General features: G+C 32.3%; 1 protein-coding gene across 1 annotated transcript; it reads right to left on the reverse strand.

Moving 5' to 3' along the window:
- Positions 1-218: 218 nt before the first annotated feature.
- On the reverse strand, positions 219-950 carry LOC124898920. The gene is made up of 2 exons (XM_047413155.1): positions 732-950; positions 219-374 (listed from the first exon to the last, which is right to left on the reverse strand). Exons 1-2 carry the CDS (start codon positions 948-950, stop codon positions 219-221), a joined length of 375 nt encoding a protein of 124 aa, XP_047269111.1.
- Between the last annotated feature and the right edge of the window lie 12520 nt (positions 951-13470).

Here is a 13470-nt window from a genome sequence, read left to right on the forward strand (position 1 = left end):
TCTACCAGTCTCCGCACAAGGTGAATTGCCTCAGTTGTCGAGCGACCAGGCATAAATCCAAATTGATTCTTCGAAATAGACACAATATTTCTCAACCTTCGCTCCACCACCCTCTCCCAAATATTCATCGTGTAACTCAACAATTTAATACCCCGGTAGTTCTTGCAACTCTGAATGTCACCCTTGTTCTTATATAGAGGAATCATCGTGCTCCATCTCTACGCCTCAGGCATCTTCACGGACTTGAAAATATTGTTAAACAGGTTGGTCAGCCACCTTAACCCAGCCACGCTAGAAAACTTCCAAAAATCCACCAGAATCTCGTCGAGCCCCGTCGCCCTGCCCCTTCGCATCTTGCGAATAGCCTCGCTGACCTCCTCTACTTTAAAACGCCGTCAATAGCCGAAATCGCGACACTCCTCGGTATGCTCTAACTCCCCTTGCACAACACCTCTGTCCCCCTCGTCATTCAAGAGCTTATGAAAATACGACTGCCATTTTTTCTTAATGAGGGCGTTCTCCACCAATACTTTGCCATCTTCCCCCTTTATGCACTTTACTTGATCCAGATCCCGACCCTTCCGCTTCCTAGCCTTGGTAAGCCTAAACAACCTCTTTTCCCCGCCTTTCTCCTCTAACCCCGTATACAAACTCTCAAAAGTTGTTGTCTTAGCAGCTGTAACTGCTAACTTAGCCTCTTTCTTAGCTAACTTATACTCCTCCATACTAACCCGTTTCTCCTCTTCATCCCTACTCTCCACCAACTTAACATAAGCCGTCTTCTTTGTCTCCACCTTCTTCTTAACATCTTCATTCCACCACCAATCCCCTCGATAACGGCCCGACCAACCCCTCGAGACACCCAACACTTCTTTAGCAGATTCTTTGATGCATCCCACAGCCCTATCCCACATACTATCCATGTCACCGCTATCCTCCCAAACCCCCATCCCTTCCAACTTCGCCCCTATCTACAGGGCACTAGCTGGATTGACAGAAAAAAAATTAAAACTTTAATATTATTTGAATTTTTATGTTTTATATCAAATTTTGTAAAGGACACATTTGGGTTGTTTCATTTTTATTGCGGTCCTTTGTGTTTTCAAGAATAATTTATGTTTTAGTTTAAGAATTAATTTCAGATTTTCTTTACATTTTAGGGAGTCTGACTGCACTTTATGCTTAGATGTCACAAGAAGTGGCATGCTATTTTCTAAACTAAGAAGTGAATAGAATAATAAATGAAGTTTTATATGTTGGATTGACAAAAGATACTTATATATCTAAGGGTAAAAATATAATTATAATAATTCTTAATGGGTTAACGGTTTATCCAATAATAAAATTAAGTAATCCATCTCTGCATCAATAAGCCATTAATTATAAAATTTTAATCCGTTCTCCACCATTAATCTGATAACCCATTACCAATTAGCCAATAAACAAATTTTGCGGTTGGGTTAACGGTTACGGTTCGGTTTTGAACAACTCTAGTCTTAATGACTCACAACAACTAATTAGAAGTGATATAGCAAAATAACAATAAAAAATAAAATACTAAAAATTACACAAATACACAACTTATGTTTTCAATATTACAAAAAATCTCAACTCCCTAAACATATTACAAAAATTCCAACATATACATAGAATGCTATATATATATGTCGGCTATGTTATGTATATTAATAGGGAGAGAGAGTAATGTAATTTTAAAAGTGGGAGAGAGTGTAATTACTTTCAAAAGGGTTGGTATTTATGTTATTTATACCTAAAAAATACTTGTGAAATTTTTTTAAGTGGATCTCATATAAAACGTTAAGTTAATTTAAAATATCAAGAGTTAACTTATCATTTTATATCTATTTTATCCTTTTTAATTAAATATTTTTTTTAATATTTAGATGACATAATAATTAATTAGGAGTGATATTTAATAAAGTTATGATTGAAACAGTTGAAGCAAACATGTCATAATTGTCTATTTTACTTTTTTAATTAAATATTATTAATTTTTTAAAATATTAATGACTTATAATAATTGATTAGAGATGACATAGTAAAATTACAGAGCAAACAGCTAATGAAGCAGGCAGGAGAAGCAGACATGTTGACGAATAGCTGCCTGCTTCTTTTGCCTTTTGCCTCTTATTAGATAGTAATGATTAAAGATGACATAGTAAAATTACGGAACAAACAGCTAATGTCACACCCTTTTTTTAACTCCAAAAATAATTTTAATTTCAAGTTTGAAAGGGTTTTTATTATTAAAGTGACAAAATGAAGATTTTGTTTCGAAAAGGATTATTTACATTTAAACTCTGAAATAATTCAGATAACAGAAAATAAAACAAAATAAACTACCAGACCTCTTCCTAGTAGGGAGAGGGGTGACTTCTCAATTGCTCAGCCTGACATCTTAGCCACTGTTTTACATATCAGCATGACTAGAGTTTTCCTCACTGTCAATGTTCTGCACCATAATCAATTTGTCTTGAATTATCTTTTCAATTTCTCTGTTCAAAGAACGACAATCTTCAATACTGTGACCCTAAACATCGGAATAATATGCACATCGTACGTCAAGATCAAAACTTCTTGATGTAGGTCGGGAGTATACCCAAGGAGAGGAGTGATCATATTTTCGCTATACCAATCTCTGAAATAAACTGGCATACGGCTCTCTAATTGGTGTAAAACCATCCCTCAATTTCTGCCTCATTTCATTGTTTAACTTGGATTGAACATCGGGCCTAGAAGGGCTTTGGTATATTTGTGGAATTGGAGAATGACTTTGAGGAGTTGGTGCGTGCCATTGTGGGTAAGCAGGGTGTTGAACATATGGTTGTGTGTAATATACTAGATATGAAGGTGGGGAAACAGAGTATAATGGATTTTGGGAGTGATTATAGAGAGCTTAGGTATGAACTTGGGCTTGAGATTGACGGCAACGACGACGTCGTCTTCTTAGATGTGCCCGTTCTCCAACTACAATAGCAGTATCATTTTTCTCATTCTTCTTCCCTCCAGTTTTCCTTAATTGATTGCAATATTGTCCTAAATGTTTCAAGGATTCCTCATGCTTATTTTGCTCCTTAAATTTCGACATCTCAAAGATTGGAGGAAAGTTAGCACTTGAAGGCCTGCCCCAGTCTTTGTATGAAACATCTTCTTTACCCGCAAGTCCTAGAGATTTTTTCATAGCATTTTCATCACTCTTCATTTTTCCAACCATTTTCTCCGACTCTTCTGGCACACTGGACTTCTTGTGAAGAAATTTTGGTCGTTCAGTTAACTTAAAAGCAGGCTCAGGAGTATAACAATGATCACCAAGAGTATTAAATATATGTTTACTAGCAGCATGGGGACGCACAATCGTTGGGCGAGCCAGTGTGGAAGTCCCAGTAGAGGATTGAGCAACAAGATCACAGACGACATGTGGTGTTGTGAATGTAGCAGGCTTATGCTGAGGAGCTAGAGGAAAAGTGGTGGAAGTATTGAGATGATTTTAGCTTGGAATGAATTCTGAGTCATGTTGCAGTGTATCAACAGCAATAGGAAACTGGCTTTGAGATTTTGGTGGAAAATCGAGGTATTTGTAGGATCAATAAAGGAAAATGGAAGAGGAGGCAACCCACTGGCCCAAGCTCGATGCATTTATGTCATTTGTTGTATTAGCCTCCTAATCTCTTGCTTCAAACTCTCATTTTCCTGATTCTTTGTTTGATCCATGATGTCACTCTCTATATCTTTGTTGGACACAACTAACCCTTTGGATTTAGTGTGATGTGAAGGACCAGCGAGAATGCTACAAGCCAACCACCTTAAACTGACTCAATAAAAAATAACAAATGTGTTAGAGTTCAACACTTTTTCAAAATCTTTTTTTTTTTCTTTTTTTTTAAAAGATCACCAAACCCAAGAAGGGCGCCTACGTATCTCACTCTCGAGAGAGGAGAATCAGGTGTGCGTAGTTCGTGAAGTCTTGCCAAAATGGCCAATTAAACTCTTTTTCTATTCCTTGAAACTTTAAGAAGAAAAGAAAATAACAATTTGTCAAAAGAATTGACGAAAATCTTTTTGAATTTTTCAGCTTTAACATCCCTATACAAAATGAAATCTATGATTACCAAAGAAAAATCTTTTTTGTGGGTTTTCAATTTTGAATTTCATATGAAAATGAAACTTGAACCTATTAAAGAAAAATCTTTTTGCAGTTTTCTTTTAAAGATGTATATAAAACACATACTCTAGATAAAGAGTGAAGAAAATCTTTTTAGATTTTTCAACTAAGATCCCCGAACCAACAATAGGTTGCCTACGTATCTCACTCCCGAAAGAGGAGAATCAGGGGTGCATAGCTTATCCAGATTGAGCATTTAAGGATTAAATAACCGACTAAACCCTGACTTGAGACACTACTACAATGATGAAATAACTATGAAAGAAAAATCTTTTTGGTATTTTCGTTATAATAAACGTACAAAACTTCTACCATCTTTTTGGCATTTTCTTTTATAAAAATCTCCTGTTGTAAAAAAAATCCTTTTGAAGTTTTTGAATTATGAATGCTTACTAAAAACACAAAAGAAAAATCTTTTTGATGTTTTTATTCTTGACAAATGATTACAAAAGGTAAACAAAATCTTTTTGAATTTTTGTTATTTTGAGAAAATAAATGCAAAAGGTAAAAAAAATCTTCTTGAATATTTGAATTGAAAAAAAATCTTCTTGAATATTTGAATTGTGAAAAAGAAAAAATCAGAAGTCATAAAGAACTGTAAAAACTTACGAAACACTCTTTTTTTTTTTCGACTCACTTTTTTCTATTTTTTTTCAACCTTTCTTGCCTACGCACTTTACCTCTAACACATGTTTTCCCTAAATCAGTCTGTCAAATGACCACGTTACCCTCAAAGATGCAACATTTAGCACGTAGGGATGCTTTAGAGGTGAGTCTCCTACAAAGGGTCACATGGGTCCCGCTAGGTCTCAATATGATGTAGATAAGCATGACCTAAAGGTTGACCTACGCTGAGGGTCCACTAACAAGGCTGTTCGGGGGAGCGTATGGTCGATAGTGGACTGCTTTAGCTGTCAGCCTACTCCATACAACCCAACGGCTCCCCCTCCTAAAATAAAGGTGACTCAACTATAGGTCGTGTACACACGTGTACTATGGACTTGTTGCAGAAAAAAAAACTCGGGTTATGCATATAATGCCAGATATAAAGTGGTAACACATAAAGTAAAAACTATAAACAAAGAGCACGTAGGCACTCAACAATGATAAACAATAACACAAAACAACACAAATAAAATGTCTATACACCTATAGTGCCAAACTAAGCCGATAAAACTCCAAAATAAGATCGAATTCTAAAAAATCCCCAGCAGAGTCGCCAGAGCCGTCACACCCTTTTTTTAACTCCAAAAATGATTTTAATTTCAAGTTTGAAAGGGTTTTTATTATTAAAGTGACAAAATGAAGGTTTTGTTTCGTAATGGATTATTCATATTTAAACTCAGAGTCGCCACTTGGCATTATTCGGTGTACCAAGTCACCACTAGAAATCCTTTTTTGAAAATGATTCAACTCTTTAAAACTAGTTTGCGAGCAGAGATTCCGGCTAAGGAATTCTGTTGACCGAGTGGAAGGTTTTAGGCACCCCTCGATTTCGTGGTTCGACCACGGTCGTTTGGTGGAGCGTATTGGCTAATTTGACATTATAAAATGTATAAACCACATAAACACACAAGACAAGCAAACAAACAAATCAAACAAAATTCAAAAAACCAAAGTAATGTCCAGTCCGAATTATACAGTCCAAAAATACAAAAATACAAAAATAGAAATCCTATTTAGACTAATCCTAAACTATGCTCCAATGCTTTACCCGATGCCTCGGGCCTTCATCACGAACCTCTTTTGCGTACATCATACGTCGGGGCATTCCCCGGTGAATAGATACAAGTACCTCGGGGCATTCCCCGGCCAAATGAGTACAATTGAATTAAATGCGAATTAAATGCAATAAAACAAAATCATTCTAACACATATCTCAAACATGCCATCAATCCATCATGCCTAAATTTTCCTACCGGAACCTACCGTTTGCCTATCTATTATCGACTAAAGACATAATTCTATCACGTTTCATATCAATAATAAATCAAAATTAGTTCGAACCTACCCTTTTCGTCAATTTTCAATTCTCATCCCAACTTCCTTTTTATCAATCACACTATCAAGATTATTTCAATTCGTTCCATATATCACCAAAATCACATTGTCAAGCACATAAACATAACAACATAACATCAACAAAGTTCAACAATCACAATCATACTACACATAATCCCAATCAATTCAACAAATCAAAGATAAGAAAAAGAAAATGGGTTAAGGAAATGGACCTCAATAGAACTTGTTTTCATTGATAATAAAGAAATTCGAGACCGAAATCTTCGAACAAGGAACCCTAACGACGAGCAAACCAAATCAGTAGCCCAACATCACCAACCGAACAAATTTCAAACCAAGAATGCAACCTCTAAAACTAATGACTCTAGCCCGAATTTAAAAAATCCCAAAAAAGCACGATTATCAAAAATTGGATCACGAAGATCAGCTGCCCGAAGTTCTTTAAATCCAACCAAAAAAAACTAAGAGGATAGTATCGTCTGAGCTCTGGTGAGCTGCGACGCTTGAATCCTACTTGCAAATAACCGAATCCGGCCAAAAACTCACCAGAAGGAGCTTAATTCAGCCGAACGTCGTCGGAATCGCGCACCAAATATGAGAAACTGTGTTTCCAGTGAGATCTGAGTGCGTGGTTGCGTTTTCCTTTTCCAATCTACTCACTCTCAATCTCGAATCTCTCACTCTTATTCTTTTTCGATGATGGTGTCATTCTCTGTGTGTGGGTATATGTGTATGTATCTTGATCGTGTGTGTGTGAGTGTTGCGGTTTTTGTGGAGAAGATCAGTGGAGAAGAATAATATGTGTGCTTATGAATTTTGTGAGTGAAGAGTGTTTTTCTCTAGTAAGGTGCGTGTTTTTCCTCCTCTATTTTTGTCTTTTTTCTGAATCATTTTTTTGTTATTGTTGAAATGGGTAAAACGTATAAGGCATGGGGTATAGGGGTATGGAGAGAAAGGTTGTTAGGGGTAGGTGATTAGGATAAAGTTTGTTAGGATAAATTAAAATAAGATAAAAATTGTTAGGGGTTGTTATTTTTGTCATTTTATGGAGGAATAATTACATAGTTGAGGGTACACAATAGGATAGGGTAAAAAGGTGAAAATTAATCTTTTAAAGGGACAAAATTACGTGTCTATACTAACGAAGCAGATAGGAGAAGCAGACATATTAATGGATAGCTACCTGCTTTTCTTGCCTTTTGCCTCTTATTAGATAGTAAAATTCTAGCACAAGTTATAAGTATCTTTATTAGAAAATAGAATAGTATCTGATTTTCAGTATTATACTATACAATCATCCAACATTGATAATTTGTAGATTACAATAGCAACAATAACATTCTTAGTATAACCTCACAAAATTTTTAGGGAAAATTTCAGAAATAGCAATTATAGAGCCTTAATTGTAACTTTTATAGCAATAGTTTTAAAATTACAAAAAAATAGCAATATGTATTTTGTATTTCAGTAAACTATTGCTATTTGAATACATATACAATCAAAGATTTCCTTCCTAATTTAATGCTAATATGTTTGAGTAAAATAAGGGAAAAATTTGTTCTTTAATTTATGACACATTTAATTTTACAGATTTCTTTACCTTATACAACTCTTTTTTTTTTTACCACAACTGTTAAATTACAACTTCTAATTGAAATTTAAAAACTTTTTCCATATGCATCAACTCAAATCAAATTCAAAATATAGATTCAAATTCAAAAATGTTTTCCTTCATGTTATTTTTTTTGCTGATCGACTAAATTTTTGAAGAAAATGTTGAAAATACAATGGTTCAATTACGGGTATTGATCAACTAACTCTATTCTATTTGTGATTTTCATAAAATTAAAGTGCGAAATTATTGAAAAACTTGTAACAAATTTGTGTAACAGTCGCGGGATTAAAAAATTTGAGATCATATACGAATTTTATCAGTTCTCGTAAAAAATGGTTTAAGTGAATTTTTTTTTTCAATTTCAAATTTGTACTTGTTGTTCTGTTATTTGAAAGTTGAGATGCAATTTTTATATGTTAAATTTGAATTTTAGTTTAGGATAACTAGTGTTCGACTAAATTTTTTTTCTCTATTTGAATTGCATTTTTGTATATACGAATTAGTTGTTGTATATAGTACGTATTTGAGATTTAAACAAACTTGATTCTATTTGTGATTTTCATAAAATAAAATTGCAAAAATTACTGAACAACTTGTAACAAAATCGCGTAACAGTCGCGAAATTCAAAAATCTGAGATCGTATATGAATTTTATCCGTTTATCAAAAAAAATGGTTTCAACGAAATTCTTTTTTTTAAATTCAAAGTTATCTGTGTTGTTACGTAATGTGAAAATTGAGATACAATTGTTATACGTTAAATTTGAATTTTAGTCGATGATAACTAGTATTTGAATAAAAGATTTCTTTTCATTGGAATTCGTTTTACAATTTTATATATACGAATTAGTTGTTGTATATAGTACGTATTTGATATTTAATTTTATTTTTACTGTTTTTTTGTGTTCTGGAGATTGACAGTGGGAAGCATACATGCTCTTGTTAAACACTCTTGTAGATGGACATATAAACAACATTACGATGATTACATATGTTTCCAGCTATATGTATTTATAATATACATATGCAGTATGTTTATGTGTTCACTGACAGTTTCCAATGTTTTCAGCTGTATGTATTTATAATATACATATGCAGTATTTTATATGTAAAAATCATGTATTCTTATATGTATTTTTTCAATATGAAGGAGATATATTTCCTTTGGCATATGATGTACTTGATTCTGAAAATGATGCATTTTGGACTTGGTTCTTTGAGAATCTGAAGAAAACATTCGGTGAAAGAAAACACATGTGTGTAGTTTCTGATCGTAATACAAGCATCATAAAAGTTGGTGGTGGTGTGTACAATGATGTACCACATTATGCATGTATGTGGCGTCTATGGGGAAATGTACAATAATATTGTTATAGTTTAAATATTGTAGTTATGGTTTAAATGTTGATCTGTTCATGATGTAGCATTATGTCAAAAAATAATTGCTTCATTTTTTCACTAATAATTATATGATTCTAAATTTTGATAAAAATGTTTGATGTTATTGAACTTGTTATAGTTAAATTGTTACAATTTTTTTACTGAACTTGCTTAACTTAATTCATTATGAATATATTATACAAGACATATAACATCATTGATTTATACCTAAGAAACTGGAAGCCACACTTACCAAATTTTTAATCTGAAAAAATACAAATGAGAATCTATTAAGTACCTATGCCCATCTATAAAAACTAAGAATAAGTTAACATACCTTTATGTAATAAATAAATAAAAAATAAAAAAAACACATATAAAGACATATCAATTACGTAATCAAAACTTTAAACACATATGTTTTTTTAAAAAAAATATATGCATTAATCATACATAAATATGTATTATTCAAAGATATATAAGCATAATTGAAAAAATCTGTGCATAACTCATAAATACATATGCATATCTGCTTAAATACATATGTATATCTGGTAAAAAACATATGTATTAAACTGGACAAATATATATACATATGCATAGCCGAAAAATACATAGTTAGACAAATGTATATATGTATATCCATAGCAGAAAATATATATTAAGACTTGTAAAAATCATATGCAATATTCATATATACATATGCATTATGCATAAATATATATACGTTAATAATATATACATATGCATATCTGGAAAAAACACATGCATTACTCAAAATACATATGCATAAAATTGAAAATACAAATACATATATGAAAAATACATATAGTAACTAGAATATACATATTAATTACTCAAAAATATATTCAAAACTAGAAACCACATATTCATAAAGACATATGCATAACAGTAACATAAACTAACCACGAAAAAATTCATTTTATAGTTTAAACATCAAAAATCTAAATATCATATCAAATAAACATTAAAATATCGACTTTCAACATTAAAGTAACATATGAAATCTAAGAAATATTCAACTAAATATTAGTCCACCTAAAGTTAACTGTTGTCAAATACAACAAATTCTCCCTAATTGCACTTGGACCACACAACTCTTCTTCTTCATGTAGACAACAAAAATGTTATTATTACAAAACATCTTGTACTAATTTTTCATTAACATATACTTAATACGATCTTCAATGTCGTTGACCGTATGACATCCTATATGTGGAGAAAATTTGGGCAATACCTTTGTCATGTATATCTGATCACGCAACACCTATACACCATAAAAATATAATTATATATAAAAACAGTGACATATGTATTTATGAAATACATCTTACAGTTTCATTATACAATATATCATAAAACTATCATATATATTTTGTGAATACCTCACTGTTCCATATTTAAATTATCAAACATCAAAATACAAACATTGTCATCATCTCAGGAATAACAAATACAAGTGAGCAATAAATACAAATATTAGCAATAACAAAAAAAACATATCTAACAGAAAACAAATACATTTTATATACTTCAAGCAAATCAAATACATATGTATTTTATTTATACATAACTGGTACAAAAATCATGCTTATCAAGAAGAAAGAAATACATATCATAGTCAAAATCTAATGAATAATAAATACAACTTAACATAAATACAAATCTTAGCAATATGTATTCATAAAAACATATCTAAATTGTGGCATGTATATACTTTACATTTCAAAACAATGACAATTTGTATTTACAGAATACATATTATACTAATATTACATCATATCCATAGTTATTTTATGAATACATGAATGGTCCAGGCTAATACTCGCCGGTAAAACGTCATTACTGCCGTTATCGGTCACTGTCACAGTGAAATCCGCCGGATAGATCCTCCCTCCGTTAAAAATTCATCGAAAAACGTCAAATTCAACGAGTCCAATTGAAACCACCAGCCCACTCATCGCTGAAAACGGCATCTTTTGACTGGAAAAACACTAAAAAAATCACAAAACACCAAAATAAAAAAATAAAAAAAGAAGATAGCAATACGAGAAAAATAAAAAAATATAAATTATATGAAAAGATGAGATGCAAATATTATGGAGCACAATGTTTATCAACAGATTGAGATAAAGGCGAAAATTGAAAAAAAAAAAAAAGATTCTCCACAACTACTTAACAAAATCCGTCATCTTTCAACATTTCTTCACATAATTCTATAACACGAGAATTCATTATCTATCAAAAATCACAAATATCGTGTTATAAGCTATGATGCTCGGACTTTTCAAAAATGTCGTCACACCCTTGGGGGAAATTGAAATTGATAAATTGGCGTGATAATAGGTTAATGTAAAGGTAAATGGCGTGAAAAGAGGATAATGGGTTAAAGTCATGTGCTTCTCAATAAAAAAGGTAAAATATTATTATTTTTGCTATTAATTGTAAATTTGAGAAACTATTGCTATTAATTGTAATTAATGTCTTAGATATGCTAGTTTGTGTAATTTTTTCAAATTTTTATGTGAATAACAATCGCTCTATAACTAATTTAGAATTCGGAAAAGGGCCAAAATTACTTTTAACATGATTTGAAAAATGAAGTTGGCTCACAAATACCATCCACTATTGATTGATCTAAAAATTACCCTCAATCTATTTTTTTTTAACTCAAAAATACCTTTTGAGACTTGGCATTCTAAATCTAGTCTCTTTTCAAAATAACCGCGCGCGACCTTTTCCTCTCTTCCTATTTTTTGAAGGTAACTGTCCAGTCTTGGAAGTGAGAGTCTTGCAATCGTTTCTATCCCTCTACTCTAGTATTAGCAGTTTCTTGATGCCATTCTGCTTTCATTCTAGTTGTTAGGTTAGTGATTGTCATTGTTGAGTTTGATATTGGTCAGAGCACCGCCTGTCAAAGGCGGAAGTTATGGGTTCGAGCCCAGTTGGTCTCAATAGGTTCAATAAATATATCAATTTTGGTTGCTAAAGTAGTTAGAAAAGCAACCTTCGCGCCTCGCTACCTTTAATGTTGTGCGATTGAATGTTTTTTAAGAAATCAACATGACTTATTATGATTCACCATATATGTTATTTAATTCGAAAAGTAAGCCCACTCACTTTTAAATCTCAAACGTCCTATTCATTTAGAGTTTTATAACGAGATCGAATCCCTTATTCCTCTAACCAAACAACTCCTTCATCTATAATATATGGTGAAGCATCAAGAATTTGAATATCTTTTCTATCTTCTAAATATATACCTTAGTTTATTCTTGAATAGGACATGTTAAAGACTAGTTAGGTCATAATTCCAACAGAAAAACAAAACAAAACCATTTAACATTATTTGGACAAAAAAAAAAATGAAAGTGAAAAAAAAGGGAAGAAAATGACATGTTTTCATCATGCCCACTTTCTTTATCAATTCTTATTATACCAAACAAAAGAAAGTAACTTTCATTCACTTTCTCATTCATCTTTCCATTTTCTATTACCAAACTCAAGTCTATTTTGAAGTGAGAAAATAAAAGGAGAGAAAAGATGTTAAGCCATCAAAGTTTACTTTTTTGGACCCATAGGGTGTGTGTCATCAAAGAGTTAATAGTTTTTTTTCTCCATCCGCTGCATGTCCGGTATTTGCATTGGAACCCCGACTAATCCAAATCGCGCACTGCAGGGCCTATTATGGGGTGGCGCTTCCAACAGGATTTTCTCGAACTCGAGACTTCTGATTAAGAGTGGAGTAGTCTCACCACTACACCACAACCCATATTGATAGCTTAGTAGTTACCGATATAGATTGTGATGAGATGGCTGGGATTGTCTCACTCTTAATTGAAGATCTCAAGTTTGAGCCCTTCAAAATGAAAAGTTCTAGTTTGTAGCGTCGCCTTTAGAATTGGGCCCTACAATGATACAAATTCGAGATTAATGAAGATCCAATACGAATACTGAACACCGAATAAAAAAACAAAAACAAAAAAGCCAATAGTTGAATACTAGATGTATAAAGAGGTTATGTACTTACTAGCTACATTACAAAAGCATTAAAGCCCTATAAGGATGGAAAAGGAAATTAAAGTTAGACCACTTGTTTTACATAGAAAAGTAAAGATTGGGAGTCTTTATTGAAGCACATAAAGTTAATGCAATTGAAAAATTCTTTCTTTGATAAAATTACTTCCTTTATTAGTTTGCCTCCATAATATAAAGTAAATATTAGTCTAATTGGTCTAGGAGAATCATAT

The sequence above is a fragment of the Capsicum annuum genome, chromosome 1 (assembly GCF_002878395.1).
Source record: "Capsicum annuum cultivar UCD-10X-F1 chromosome 1, UCD10Xv1.1, whole genome shotgun sequence".
Classification (NCBI taxonomy): Eukaryota; Viridiplantae; Streptophyta; class Magnoliopsida; order Solanales; family Solanaceae; genus Capsicum; species Capsicum annuum.